The 16,362-nt window shown below is 41.0% G+C and overlaps 1 protein-coding gene across 1 annotated transcript; it reads right to left on the reverse strand.

Annotated features, from left to right (window-relative positions):
* Positions 1-1,004: 1,004 nt before the first annotated feature.
* LOC111562650 (deleted in malignant brain tumors 1 protein) lies at positions 1,005-16,125 on the reverse strand. The gene is made up of 18 exons (XM_035943964.2): positions 15,878-16,125; positions 15,027-15,112; positions 10,567-10,911; positions 10,127-10,486; positions 9,688-10,047; positions 9,248-9,607; positions 8,757-9,101; positions 8,180-8,530; positions 8,008-8,100; positions 7,435-7,785; positions 6,856-7,206; positions 6,452-6,772; positions 5,905-6,110; positions 5,001-5,152; positions 4,675-4,914; positions 4,407-4,560; positions 4,253-4,328; positions 1,005-1,279 (listed from the first exon to the last, which is right to left on the reverse strand). The coding sequence occupies exons 2-18, from the start codon at positions 15,088-15,090 to the stop codon at positions 1,269-1,271; spliced, it is 4,140 nt and encodes a 1,379-aa protein (XP_035799857.1). The 5' UTR covers positions 15,091-15,112; positions 15,878-16,125; the 3' UTR covers positions 1,005-1,268.
* Positions 16,126-16,362: the final 237 nt, after the last annotated feature.

Consider the following 16,362-nt stretch of genomic DNA (forward strand, 5'->3'; position numbering starts at 1 on the left):
GAATAATTCATATTGGTTTTAGAAGGCGTCCTGCACAGTGACTTGGTGGTTAGCATTGTCACCTTGCAGCAAGAAGATCCCCGGTTCACCTGGGCCTGGGATCTTTCTGCATGAAGTTTGCATGTTCTCCCTGTGCAGCATGGGTTTTCTCCAGGTACTCCGGCTTCCTTCCACAGTCCAAAAACATGCTGAGGTTAACTGGTGACTCTAAATTGTCCATAGGTGTGAATGTGATTGTCCTTGCTTGTCCCTATGTGTATGGACTGGCGACCTGTCCAGGGTATCCTCTGCCTTCACCCTTAGTCAGCGTGGATATGCTCCAGCCCCCCGCCATCCTAATGAGGATTAACTGGTGTATAGATTGTGGATGGATGGATGGTCTTAGAAGGTACAGACACATTATGTTGTCCTGATGATACAGGCATCAGATCTGAATATGCTGCTGCATTTCATTCTAGAAGGAATGCGCGAACCACATATCTATCATCAAATCTGATGGACTTATTTGATAGGGACTAATGATGGACTTAGGTTCGGGCAAGGGGAAACAGCCTGATGGGGGAACTCACTTTGACACAACAGCTAAAATCAGATTCATCTTCTAGCAGCAGCTGCGTATGTCATTTGATTTAAAGAAAAAAAATTAAAAAGCCAAAAGCAGCATAAGTAATTTCATGTTAGGTCTCTTGAGGATACACACAATGTATTTTGTCTTGAAATGCTAGGTAGAAAGGTGATTTTGTTCATAAGACCAATGAAACAACGATATCATATAAAAGCATGCAATACAAATGTCAGTCCACATGGGGGTAGGCTCTGTCTGGTTCTGTCTATGTTCTGTGAGGATGCTTTACATGTAGTATCCATCATGGGTGAATGCATAAAGTCTATAAATGCTGTTTATTCTTATGATTACAAAGTTTCATGTTGATATTCAGCTGACAGCATCATACATTCACAATCTCAGACATTTATAGTCACTTCATGAATTGCCACGAGTCATATTTTCATGCACATTTTTATTGCAACTCAGTTTCTATTATGTAACTTTATTGTATTGTTTTTTTATGACAGTAAAGTGCAGTTTAGACATTACAAAGTTTGTAAGAAGCTAAAACAGAGTCAGTGCTGAGCACTGCCTACACACTGAGACTATTTAAATGAAGGGCATTTAATAATTAGGAAATTAAACACCATCTAAACTAAAAATATCTTAGAAAAAAGCATGCATCAGTTTGTAGAGTTGCCCAGCTCACTCCTTTAACAGGTCACTTGTCCCCTAAAGATCAGGAAACAAAAAGGAAGTATAGTTAATGGTGCAAGACAGGAGACTTTTAACACAAATGGGGCATTAATTAACAACTATTTGCTATGTGAAGAAACAGTGGAGTAATGGCATCCTTAGCAGTGACTGAAATCGCACTTCCTCTGTCCGTGTTGACATCTCAGCTTTTGTGTTCCTTGTGTTGGCAGCTGGCAGACCATGGTGATGTATGACTGTGCATGTGAGTCCCTTCTATTGAAACTGTTGACCCTCTGCATTTTTATAAAGTGACAGAGGGTGATCTTCCTTACTGTACTGGAAAACCAGAAGTGCAGTCTGAGATGCCATAGTCTTGGGCTGTTTATTTCCTGTTTTATTTTGTAATTCCCTGCCTGAATGTGTCTTTTGTTGTCTTTACTTCCTGTGTCTTTCTAGTTTGCTCCCTTTTGATTGCCACAATCTGTTTCACCTGCATCTTGTCTCCCATGTGGCTTCAGTTCTCTTACCTGTTCCAACCTGACTATCTACACATGGTCCACGTGCTCTTTGTGTTAACCAGGTTTGTATTTAACGCTTCAGATTTTTGGTTCTCACATCAGCTTTGTGTTGGGATTAGCTACCTTTTTTACATTCACATGGACGTTATGGCCTGGTTTCGCATTCAGGACTTAAATAAAGCCAAGACTAAACTAATCTGATTTAAATTAATACACACTAATCCAGTTGCTTTCTAAGATGCTATTTAACTTCAGATTAACTAGTTCCAGACTACAGAGTCTCAGACTAAGGTAATCACGGACAACTGAGATCATGTTTTGGAAGCTGAATCAGATTAACAAAGTTGAGGGTGCTCTGAAAACCTGGGGTGGAATATTCCAGTATAAGTTTTAGCTGTGTGTGTATGTGTGGAACTGGAGTTTGACCCCATATCTAGAATTGAGAAAGGAAAAAGAAAGTGTTCAAAAGACTTAGTGAAAGAGAGAAGACACTTAGAGGAAATTATTTCAAAGTACCCTATAATTGAAAACAAACATCTTGTCTTGACCTCAGAAACCAAAAAAAGGAATGCATACACTGCAATTTTGAATGAATATAACTAACACAATTTCCATCCCTTCTTTATCACTCCACACATTTTTTCGGAAAAGCGCTGCAAAGCAAAGGTGCCTCTGTAAGTGTGTCCATTTTTGTCGTTGACTACTTCTGCCATGGGAACATGTGGGTCATTACAATATTCAGTTGGTGCGTCTGAACAGCCATGTTGTCTGAGGTAATTCTGAACAATGAAATTACAGCATCTTCTTGGTTCAAAATGTGATGTGTTCCTGAGACAATGAAAACAGTTCTTCCAGATACTAAACATGCGCTCTACTAGCCCTCTGGTGTGGATATGAGCTCTGACTGGATGAAGATAAGGGGTGAACTAGAAGTTTGTTTGTGCATGACCACTGTCACCAAGTAGGATTCCACTGTGTTGACCTGCTTCAAATTGAATGCACAAAGAGGAGTTCTGGAAAATCCCTGAGTCATGTGTTGAACCCTTCCAAAGTGCAACAATACTGGAGAACTGCATAGTGGGAGTGCAGACACCTTGTACATTTATTGAAAACCAGTGTTTACGATTCCTGTACAGCTCAGCATCTTCTGTTGAAGGACACTTAATAGAAATATGACATCCATCAATACAGCCAATTACTCCAGGGAAGTTCCCATATTCACAGAACTATACCTTGTAGGTGGTCTGATCAACAGCATCAGGGAACTTGATGTAATCCTCTATCAGTTCACATACTGTTTTGTAGACTTTGTGCACTGTTTTGCAGACAGTTGATTCACTCACACCACACAAATCCACTGTTTCACTTTGGAAGGTTCCACATGCCAAAAACCTCAAGGTGATAAGTACTTGTAAGGAAGGAGGTAAAGAGGTTCCCCTCATTGAGTCACATGAAAGCTTTGTCTGAAGCAAAACAAAATATTTCAGCTGAATTGTGTTTGTACGTACGAAAACGATCACGCAAATCTGTATCTTCAAATTCATTCAGCAGGTTAATTCTGTCTCTCAGCAATCTTCTTTCTGGTCTTGGTGGTAGTCTTTCAGCTTCATTGATGTAGTCAAGGTAATCCATTTTCACCATGCACCGTGAGGTATACAGCCTTCACTCTGAAGCTAAACCTGCCTCTGTCCAGGTTTAATTGAAATCTTTATTGAGACCTGGATTAGCTCCAGTCTCCCTTCAAGAAAGAAGATTATTTAACTCAAGACTAGTACAGGTCTGAGACTATTTTCATATATGTCTGAGAAAGCCAATTCAGTAAGTCCTGGTTTACAATGTGATTTACTAGAGATCTAGGGCTTAATCCCTGTATGGGAAAGCGGGCCTATAAATTTGGAGTTTTCCTGAACACTCTGGCCCTTTCAGTTCCCTCCCTTGCCTTTGGAACCTTGCCAAGTTTGTTTTAATTAAAGTTTCTTTTGTGTTTTAACCTGCCAGTCTGTTGTGTCTACGTTTGATCCTTCCATGTTAACCTGTGACATGGAGAATTTAAAACCAGAGTAGTTTATTTTATTATTTCCTAGCAGCTGTTTTACTGCTTACTCTGCTACTTGTTTTCTGCTGTCGGTCTGCTCTGGTCTGTGTGTGAGCAGAGAAGAGAGACGGGTGAAGTGAAGATAATGTTAGATGTCTTAGCAACAACTCATTTAGGTGTTCTGTGTTGTTTTTGGTTTTTAAAAACAATGCTAGAGTTGGTTAATGCTTGTAGCTGATTATTTATTGTTGGCCATTGCATTTCTGGTTGTAAATGAAATGTTAAAGGAGGAACGAGGCCCAGCTGACGTGCTTGTTTGTTTTGGTCTGACATGATGGTGTTTTACTGACCTACAATGGTTCTGAATGTTGCACACACAGCCTTTAAAGCTTCACTGTAGCTCATGTTGCTGAGACATCAGCTCTGATACGTGCCTACCTTATATTGTATACTTACAGGTAATTGGTCCAATGCTGAGGAGATCAAGCTGAGCTGTGTCTGGAACAGAGCGCGGTGTCCTGCCTCCACAAGACTGTGAGGTGAGAGACGGGTAGAAAGTTTAGAGACTGTTTTTGTTTTTGATAATTAACAGGCTGGTCGTCTGACTCACTGGGACACAGATGTTGTTCCTGGTGTCACAGAGGCTTAGTTGGCAGTGAAGGAAGATGAATGTACTGTCACTCTGGACATTGAAGGCAGAGAAACGAGCACGGAGAGAGACGCCGTTCCGAACCATTCTCACATGTTGAGGGTCAGTTGGACACCTGAGGAAATCTCAGACTGAGTCAATAGGACCACTGCATATCAATAATTTTACTTTATCATTTCAGTCCGCATGTCTTTTAAGAACAATCATTTCAACTGGGTAACAGCCATACCGGGAAAGAATGAGGATGTCTTGCACTACATCATCAGGGTTTGAAGAGTGAGTGGTGTAGCATCTTTCCAGAAGCACTGCAAAGTTATAATCTCTCTCATCTGAAGACACTTCCACATGTAGAGCAGAGCCCATTGGTAGGATGACCCAGCCTGGTGAGTACCTTCTGTAAAATCTGGCATCTCTGTATAGATAGATGTAGGCTGTGGGTTTGGTACCTAACCCTGAAAGACCACTTTCACTGTAAAGAAAGAATGACAGTTTGATTATCCACTGATTGTAAAATTAACATGGTGTTGTAGTCAAGGATGACAGCAGAGGACTCACTTCTGTTGAGGTCTGATTACAGAGTTCAGGCTGGCATTTGTTTCCAAGGGGTAAGCACAGGAGAAATGAATAATCTCAGGTATATCTGAGGAATAATTGCTTGCAGCAAAGAAAAACAAGGAGTTGGAGTAGATGGCGTGGGTCCTGTTGGTCTGAAAGAAAAGGATGAATTTATGATTGATAATCCAGTTATGTGCATGAGACTTTCTCATCCTTCCAGTTTTCTAACCAAGACAGCAGCTATTCACTCTACTGGAAACTCTACTCAGGTTTTACAAGCATGTCCATCAAATACCCTTTGCTTTTAGTATTATTCCTGCACTTCTTATGTATTGGTCTAACTTCTATTAGCAGCCATACTGGGTATGTCAGATCAACACATTCAAGTCTGTAATTGCTGTTTGTCTCAGGCACATCAGACTTATTTTCTAAAATGATCTTAATGATCTTTGCCTATGCTCACTTAAGACACTTTGTGGTGCTTTGGTTACACAACACTTGGATGCAGAAAAAAAAAGGTTCAGGGCTTCACATGGCTGATACTTTTCATGATGGTTTCATAGTATTCCTGATCAAAGCCACCGTCATCATTACATGCCGCTGACAATGGTTTTACTTCATTCTTAGCTGGATTTCCATTTAACATGGCCTACTGTGACAGTGCTGGAGACTAAGGTGAAACAGTTTTCACAGAGTTATCAGTTTGAAACTCCTAATAACTGCATTAATAACTGTGAAATATTTTAAAAACAAACACAAATAATGAACACACTAATGCTGTTACATTTAATTGTGTGTCCTTTCCAGTTAACATTACAATAATTGAAGAGCCAACAAAGTGAGAGATTAAAAGAGGACACAAGTATTAAAAAATTACATGAATTTAAAAGTAATCAGTTTTCACCGTGAGTACTGTTCCGCAGTAGTCTGCCCGACGCGACACTTCGTACCACACCAAACCTTCACGCACTCTGTATCTGGAACAGTAAGATGTATCGATGCGACCAGAGAGTGGATCCAAACCAGATGACACAAGGCTGTTTATCTGGACACCAACTTGGAGACTATTGCGGGAGCAAACAAGTTGAGAGGTCTGGAGGATTGCATCACCTTAAGTAGTGGAAAGTTACAAACAAAAAACGACACAAGAAAAAAGAAAGAATGTGAAATCGCTGAGACGAAAGAAACTGCAAATAAAGGACAAAGCCTCAAAATCTGATCAGTGAGCTTTGCTGTATGATGTGAAAACAATTCAGATTTGTAATAAGACTTTACGTAGCATGCCATCAACTTAGATGTTTAGTGGAACATTTCAAGTTTGGATAAACATTTACTGTCACAAATTACACCATCATTCTGTTCATAATGACAGCCATGGAGCCTAAATATTTGATCTGTACATGTCTATAATGATAATTAATTTCCTGCAGTAAAAACAATGACATCATTACCTTTACAGACAACACTTGCATCTTTAAAATGATGACAGTTGTGAGAACCAACCCCTCGATGTGCACAGTCAGTTATTGACGACTCATTTCCTGAGCACTGAACTTCATCCAACCAGATTGGTCCACTGCCCTCCCCAAAATGGGCCCTTTGTGGTGCCGACATAGCCCTGCCACAACCCAGCTGTCGACAGACCACCTCAGCATGAGCGAGTTCCCAGATGTTATCACACACCGTCCCCCACTGACCATGATGGAAGATCTCCACTCTGCCAGAGCAACGACTGGTAGAATTGACCAGTCTCACTGGAACTACTGGCTCACCTTAAGGTTAAAATTACATAAATATCAGCACAAATCAATTTGAAAACAATACAAGAGTACCTTAAATAAAACAATGCATTTACCTTCACAAATGACACCAGCATCCTCTTGGTGATGACAGTAATAGGAATCAAACCTTCGATGTGAACAGTCAGTTATTGATGACTCATTTCCTGAACAGCGAATGTAGTCCAACCAGATTGGTCCACTGCCATGTCCAAAAACGGCATTACCTAGTGCATGCATAGCCCTGCCACAACCCAGCTGTCGACAGACTACATGAGCTTCAGTCAATCCCCAGTAGCGATCACACACCGTCCCCCACAGGCCATTATGGAAGATCTCCACTCTGCCAGAGCATTGACTTGTAGAGCCGGTGAGTCTCACTGCAGAACTTGGTGGTGCTGGACTGGATGTGATGTTGCCAAGTTCTCCTTAATGTCAAACAAAAATGTCCGTGAAGCTAAAGGCCACTTAAAAGATGACTTAAAAATTGTGTAAGTTTATATTAAATATGCCTACAAATGCCTTTAAGACTCATAAGGTTACAGCTTGTATCTTGTATGTTGATGTTGTACACTAATGAAAACATTAGCTACCAGTTTATGGGTGTTTAGCCAGCAACTGTTTCTTTAAAAATATGGATAAAACTGGACGGATACCTTCACAGATGACACTAGCATCCTCATCATGATCACAGTCGTGGGATCCGAACCCTTCATGTGCACATTCTGTTATGGACGACTCATTTCCTGAACATTGAACGTCATCCAACCAGATTGGTCCACTGCCATGTCCAAAATAGGCCCATCTTAGTGCCCACATAGCCCTGCCACAACCTAGCTGTTGACAGACCACCTGAGCATTGTTGAGTGACCAGATATCATCACACACCGTCCCCCACTGGCCGTTATGGAAGATTTCCACTCTGCCAGAGCAACGACTGGGAGAGTTGACCAGTCTCACTGTAGAACTTGGTGGTGTTGGACTGGTTGTAATGTTCCCAGGTTCTCCTTAATGTCAAACAAAAAATCTCTGTCAGTCTAGATTCCAGTTGAAAGGTGATAATATTTTTGTTTATATTAAATATGCCTATAAACATCTCTAAAACTAATTAAGTTACACCTTGTATCTTGTATGTTGATGTTGTACACTAATGAAAACATCAGGAACCAATTTATGGGTGTTTAGACTGTAACTGTTATTTTAACATATGGTTGAAACTGAGTGGATACCTTCACAGCAACGACTTGTAGAGTTGACCAGTCTCGCTGTAGAACTTGATGATGTTGGACCAAGTGTGGTTTCAGAAGCTACGGCCCCAATTTCTGGTTAAAATGACATAAAAATCAACATGAATTCATCTGGAAACAATATGAGTGTACCTAGAAAAGAAAATGTATTTACCTTGACAGACGACACCAGCATCCTCCCCATGATGACAGTCGTGGGATCCGAACCCTTCATGTGCACAGTCTGTTATGGATGACTCATTTCCGGAGCACTGAACGTCATCCATCCAGATTGGTCCACTGCCATGCCCAAAATAGGCCTGACTTGGTGCCCTCAAAGCCCCACCACATCCCAGCTGTCGACAGATCACCTCAGCATTGTTTGGCCCCCAGATGTCATCACACACTGTCCCCCACAGGCCGTTATAAAAGATCTCCACTCTGCCAGAGCAACGACTGGTGGAGTTGATCAGTCTCACTGTAGAACTTGGTGATGTTGGACTAGATGTGATGTCGCCAAGTTCTCCTTAATGCCAAACAAAAAATCTCTGTCACCCTAGATTCTACTTGAAAGATGATTTTAATAGTGTTTCTGTTTATATTAAATATGCCTATGAATGCCTCTAAAACTCAGTAAGTTGCACCTTGTCCTGTATGTTGATGTTGTACACTAATGAAAACACCAGGAACCAATTCATGGGTGTTTAGACAGCAATTGTTATTTAAAAATATGGATGAAACAGAACGGATACCTTCACAGACGACACCAGCATCCTCCCCATGATGACAGTCGTGGGATCCGAGCAATCCATGTGTGCAATCTGTGATGAACGACTCATTTCCTGAGCACTGAACTTCATCCAACCAGATTGGTCCACTGCCCTCCCCAAAATAGGCCTCGATTGGTGCCCACACAGCCCCACCACAACCCAGCTGTTGACAAACGACCTCAGCATTATCGAGTCCCCATATATCATCACACACTGTCCCCCACTGGCGGTTATAAAAGATCTCCACTCTGCCAGAGCAACGACTGGTGGAGTTGACCAGTCTCACTGTAGAACTTGGTGATGTTGATGTGATGTTGCCAAGTTCTCCTTAATGTCAAACAAAAAATCTCTGTCAGTCTAGATGCCAACTGAAAGAAAGTACGGCCCCAATTTCTGATCAGAACGATATAACAATCAACATGAAATCATTTGGAAGCAATCTTACCACATTTAAAGTAGAAAAAGACATTTACCTTCACACATGACACCAGCATCTTCTCCGTGACCACAGTCATGAGATCCAAGCCCTCCATGAGCACAGTCTGTTATTGAGAACTCATTTCCTGAACATCGAACATTGTCCAACCAGATTGGTCCACTGCCCTGTCCATAATAGGCCTCGATTGGTGCCCAAGTAGCCTCACCACAACCCAGCTGTTGACAAACCACCTGAGCATTGTCGAGTCCCCACATGTCGTCACACACCGTACCCCACTGGCCATTATGGAAGATCTCCACCCTGCCAGAGCAACGACTTGTAGAGTTGACCAGTCTCACTGTAGAATTTGGTGATGTTGGACCGTGTCCAGTTCGTGAAACTCCAACCCAAATTTCTAGTTAAAGTGACATAAAAATCAACATGAATTCATTTGGAAACAATATGAGTGTACCTAGAATAGAAAAATGCATTTACCTTGACAGATGACACCAGCATCCTCATCATGATGACAGTTGTGGGATCCAAACCCTCCATGAACACAGTCAGTTATTGATGACTCATTTCCTGAACATTGAACTTCATCCAACCAGATTGGTCCACTGCCATGCCCAAAATAGGCCTCGATTGGTGCCCACACAGCCCCACCACATCCCAGCTGTCGACAAACCACCTGAGCATTGTCAGGTCCCCACAGATCATCACACACTGTCCCCCACTGGCCGTTATAAAAGATCTCCACTCTGCCAGAGCAACGACTTGTAGAGTTGACCAGTCTCACTGTAGAACTTGATGATGCTGGACCAGATGTGGTTTCAGAAACCATGGCCTCAATTTCTGATCAGAATGACATAATATTTAACATGAATCCATTTGGCAGCAATCTTACCACACCTAAAATACAAAAGACATTTACCTTCACATATAACACCAGCATCTTCTCTATGACCACAGTCATGAGATCCAAACCCTCCATGAGCACAGTCTGTTACTGAAAACTCATTTCCTGAACATCGAACATTGTCCAACCAGATTGGTCCACTGCCATGTCCAAAATAGGCCTCAGTTGGTGCCCAAGTAGCCTCACCACAACCCAGCTGTTGACAAACCACCTGAGCATTGTCGAGTCCCCACATATCATCACACACCGTCCCCCACTGGCCACGATGGAAGATCTCCACCCTGCCAGAGCAAGGACTTGTAGAGTTGACCAGTCTCACTGCAGAACTTGATGATGTTGGACCAGGTGTGGTTTCAGAAACTACCGCCCCAATTTCTGATTAAAATGACATAAAAATCAACATGAATTCGTCTGGAAACAATATGATTGTACCTAGAATAGAAAAATGCATTTACCTTCACACATGACACCAGCATCCTCCCCATGATAACAGTTGTGGGCTCCAAACCCTCCATGAACACAATCGGTTATTGATGACTCATTTCCTGCACATTGAACATTGTCCAACCAGATTGGTCCACTGCCCTGTCCAAAATAGGCCCATCTTAGTGCCCGCATAGCCCTGCCACAACCCAGCTGTTGACAAACCACCTGAGCATTGTTGAGTGACCAGAGGTCATCACACACCGTCCCCCACTGGCCATTATGGAAGATTTCCACTCTGCCAGAGCAACGACTTGTAGAGCCGACAAGTCTCACTGTAGAACTTGAGGATGTTGGAGCAAGTATGGTTTGGGAAACTGTGGAAATGATTAAAATGAACATTACATGTAAAAGTCATAAATAATTAGAAGAGATGCAGTCAGAGACATTATTTTGCCTTTATATATAGGATTAAGAATAAGATTTGATCTCAGCTCCCACATTAACAGTATCCAGAGATCAATAATCCCATATCTTATAGGACATCCAACATCATTTCCCAAACAGTGAATCACTAGCACAACTGGAGCTTCTCTTCCTTTAAGGCTCTGTTGGAAATGGCAGAGGATACAAGACCCTAACTCATGACTCCTCTGCCATGGCGCTGAATCTGAGAAGTTGAATCATGATCCATGGTTCCTCTGGTTTGTCCTACTTGTTTTTCACCTTGTCAGATGTAACTGTCAGCACTATTACCAACACTGTACACTGTTGATTCAAAGTACAGTACAGATTGTTTATCATAGAATAAGAGCTGTCCTACACACGGTCAACACATTTTAGTCATAGATTTCATTTCAAGTTCATTAATGTGTTGTTCCTGGTAGCTGCATCAAACTAAATGTTAATCACTAAACATGGCCAAGCAATATATTAAATAAATGGAATTATAGACAGATGTATTCCTGCCTTAAAGATAATGTGATACTGTGATACTGATAAGGCTAATAACTTACATGTTCACACAGTTGCAATATTATCGGCCAGCTTTCTTTTCTGGCCTTTGTTTCAGAAGCTGCTTTGCTTTAGCCTGTATTATCTATATATAATTCCTCCGAGCTCAAAGGAACATATGATTCCTGTATAATCTGCAAAGGTAACCATCCAACTATTCCACACACATTTCTGATATTGAAAAAAAAAAAATCAATGCTTATCTGCAGTTTAGAGCATCTGTGCCCTCTACTAAAGCTGCATTTACTTGCAACTCTTGCACATGGTTACTGCTGGTATGAAAATCAAAAACAAAAACATGAGTGGTTAAAAATCTATTTTAAAATAAGTGAATGGACAAACAAAATGAAAAGGTTCCTACTAAAAATTTGGGTTTTTTACAGTAAGAAAACCAGTGTTGTATCTGCATCAATTCTGTATTTAATTTTAAGTGTCACATTTAAATCTTGCAACAGATCACAAATATAAAAAGACAAATATGTTAAATATGTTAAAGCTGCAATAGGCAGAACTGTAAAATTGAACTAGCTCAACACTCAACTGGGTTGGTCCTCTATGCAGTGACAGATAAACTCTATGGCCCGATTTCCCATTCAGGGCTTAAATAAAACCAGGACTAAACTAATCTGGTTTAAATTAATCCACACTAATCCAGTCACTTTCTGAAATTTTACTGAACTTCAGATGAACTAGTTCCAGACTACAGAGTCTCAGACCAAGTTAATCAAGGACAACTCAGATCATGTCTTGAAAGCCGAATCAGATTAACAATGTGCATGTTGCAAAGGTGAGGGTGCTGTGGTGAAATAACCTGTGGTGGAATATTCCAATATAAGTTCTAGCAGTGTTTGTGTGTGTGTGTGTGTGTGTGTGTGTGTGTGTGTGTGTGTGTGTGTGTGTGTGTGTGTGTGTGTGTGTGTGTGTGTGTGTGTGTGTGTGTGTGTGTGTGTGTGTGTGTGTGTGTGTGTGTGTGTGTGTGTGTGTGTGTGTGTGTGTGTGTGTAACTGAACCAACAGGATAATCCAACAACTTCGGGTAAGATTAATTTATATTATCTATGGTGGCCTGATTGCACTATTCACTCACTTTGAAATGTGTGTCTTCTCATGTGACACATGCACACACGCACGCACACATTCCTATATTGCCTCTTAAAGGTCCTGTGTAAAAACATTAAAATACATTTGTAGAAAACATAGACCAGATGACCTAGGAGACATGTTAATTGGGATGATTGAAAGCCAGCAACCGAATTAGATGTTAGAGGAGCCTGGGCAGAGTCAAGAAAATCAGCCCTCTACACCTGTAGCAGCAGCAGAAAGTATTTCCAACCCAGGCAGCAGGCCAAGTGGGAACAGGGTGACTATTCATGAGAAACCTGCTATGGAGTTCCATGAGCATTACAATATTTAAAAGAAGAACATGAACTCAAGATGAAAATCCATCATGTTGAGTTGTCTATCAAAGAGATGGAGAGAGACATGAAGCTGCAGCAGCAATATGTCAATGTTCTTTGTAACAATGCCTCTGTTAACTTTGGTATAATACACTTATTGTTAGTCGCTTGGGACAAAAGTGTCTTGCAAATACAAACACAGTGCCGTTTGCAGTGGAGTTTTCACTTGCGATAGTAAAACATTAAGCACCTGGGAATATTAGTAGTAGTTCCTGGGAGAGATTGTATCTGCACTGTCATTCTCAGCAGAAGTTCAGAATGAACTAGAGTGAGCTTTAATAATAAAACAGGTTTGAACAGACACATACTGTGACATACTGACATAGCTGCGTGGTGGTGCTCTAGCTTTTGGAAAAACAGTTTCTGAGAAGCTTCAAAAGTAGAATTGATTCAGAACCTGTAGCTGCACCAGCCCAAAACTAGTACCCAGTTCATACCGGTGGAGAGGGGGTATCTGTCTTTATAGTTTGGCCTCATAAAGGATTGGGTGTCTTAAACCTGCACTCTCTCTGTTTTACTCCCAACTTGACAGGTCACTCCCATGAGGTAATTTGGAAAAGACTGGTGCCTGAACCCCATAACTTGACAAAAGGAGCTCAGCAATGCAATGTCCTGGGCTGTCTCCTTTTGGTGGTGTCATAGACTTTATCCTGTGATTGCTTGGCTAATGACATCCAGCTATACTTTCATTCATCCGATCCAGGTGGAGGTACACGCTACTGATTGTCTTGGACAGGATGTCAAGGCATTACTTAAAGCTCAACCTGGACAAGACTAATCTTAAATGATGCCACAATCAAACAGCAAAGAATCAGGGAGTGACCTTGGGTGACAAACTCTGCTAACACCTAACCTGAACCCTAACCCTTTGACAATACAGTGTTCCTACTGAGTCCTTCTTTACATCTGGAGGATTTCGGTGTACTCATCAGGGACACAGTCTCTGTGTTCACTGATTATGGCTCCACAGTGGCGGAAAGAGCATCCACTGAAGTTGAGCAACAAGAGTCACTGAAAACCCCAACTTTTCAAACTGCATCTTAAGAACTCCAGTTAGAATTTATTAATTTCTTGGAACTAGAGACCAACTTTAAGGACAACTTTAAGACAGCTGTAACCAATTGTTTTACAGGGATACACTCCCTCTTTTTGAAGGTATCCAGCTAACTCCCACACCTTTGTGGTATGAATACACTTATTGTTTGTTGCTTGGGACAAAAGTGTCTCCTAAATTGAATGCAATGTGTACAATACAATATTCCCCTAAGGAAGTCAAGGTTTGAAAAATGCAGCAAATAAAGACGGTTCTATTCAGCCCAACCCATCAGCTGCTGATATTTGATGCTAAAGTGGTTCAGACTCACTTTCAGTGGGATCTGATGCAAGATTAGAAGAAACACATCCATCCAACAACTGATGTATTTGCCCCATATTAATATAATGGCACATTTCATAACTGGAACTGGACACACATTTGAGAATCTATTTAAAATTATCCCCACATCCTAACAGCGACTTGCCAAATGGACTCACTATTGCTCTCAACCCCTATGGTGTTTGTAAAATACTTCAAATTTATATAGTACCGCCACTTTAGACAATCTTGGAATGAAGAGGACAGAAGACGTTGTACAGGACGTCACAGTGGGAAAGAGCACAAAGACAGGTTTATTCAATATTATACATTGCTGGATTTTTTCCACAATATCACAAATCTCTCAAAGTTGAAATTCACCAAATTGTTCTCTTCAGCCGACCTGACCTATGATTGATATGCATGCATGATTTGCACTTATCGGCCATTACTACATGAATATATTTATATCAGTATCTGAATATCTGACACAGTCCGGACTGAAGTGGTGTTCCATTTTCACATGTTGGTATGTCCAAACACCAATGCAGCTAGTTCCTCGTGTAATGCTCTTATATTTTGCTCTTAATAATAGACTGATTTGACTGAAATAGAAGCAGAAAGACACACAAACCTACTTAGCCCAAAATGTTGACATGTCACTTTACCTGCATATCTTGTAACGGTCTGCAAAACCAGGAGTAGCAGAATACCTCGAGTCATCCTGATCATGTGCCACAACCAGGAAATACGACTGAAAAGGACAAAAGCAATGTTATGATGATTACAACCTATGTTTATTCATGTGATCTCATTAAAAAATGGAGGCATATTGTGCAAGACAGTTATGAATAAAGCAGAAGAAATGATAACAGTAGACAACAAATTATAGGTAGTCACAGAGGTTCACACAAACAAATTAGAAATATATGCTTTTTTAGTACATTTTTTTCCTTCATGTTTTGGGTTAGGGCTGCATCGGGGCTCAGTGGTTAGCACTGTTGCCTTGCAGCTAGAAGATCTCTGGTTCACGTGTGGACCTGGGATCTTTCTGCATGGAGTTTGCATTTTCTCCCTGTGCATGTGTGGATTTTCTCTGGCTTCCTCCCACAGTTCAAAAACATACTGAGGTTAAATGGTCACTCTAAATTGTGTGTAGGTGTGAATGTGAGTGTGATAGTTTGTCTCTATATGTAGCCCTGCAATAGACTGGTGACCTGTCCAGGCTGTCCCCTGTCTTTGTCCTTAGTCAGCTCCAGGCTCCAGCCCCCTCCTTATTAGTTAACAGTAACTGTTCAACACCTTCAGATGCCTTAGAAAGACGATATTTTGAGAAAACTGCACAAAATTAGCGCACTACTGTACCAAATCTCAAATTCCAGGTGACAATGTCAACACAAATCCACAAAATTATGCTAAAGTACACATTATACACACTGATGAGTGTGTAAATTTCACAGCATTTAACAAATTGCATTAATTATTGCCTCCATCATCTTGTTCATCATCAATTTCTTACCTTTTCTACATGTGCTGCAGGTAGAAGTGCATGGAGGAAGACTGGCAGTGCTGTGACAGAGTTAGACTTTTAAACCGTTGCATGTTAAGGATCTGTGCTGCAAATCTCAGGGGTTTTTAACAGGACCTGTGCTGAAGATAATAGCTTGTTTTCATATCAAAGCCAGAGTCATTCTTTGTGAAAGTGATACTGTTTCTCATAAAGAATCAGTTATCATCCCGTTGATTGTCACGAGCTATGTGACCTAAAACGATCTGAGATATTGTATTTATGAGGTATTCTGTTGCAGCTTTTCAACAAAGTTTGGATGCATTGTTAGAGCAATTGTTACGAAAACATAACATGATATTCACGCTTTAATATGCAAAACAGCAACCTTCTGACATTGCATTTATTGTGTGTGATTGCATAAAGTTTCAGCCACACCAGTGCTTTTGCAGTATGTCTAGGTATATCTGTACAGAAAGTGTTACATGGGAGGTCAG

Source organism: Amphiprion ocellaris, chromosome 5 (genome assembly GCF_022539595.1).
Source record: "Amphiprion ocellaris isolate individual 3 ecotype Okinawa chromosome 5, ASM2253959v1, whole genome shotgun sequence".
In the NCBI taxonomy this organism is placed as follows: Eukaryota; Metazoa; Chordata; class Actinopteri; family Pomacentridae; genus Amphiprion; species Amphiprion ocellaris.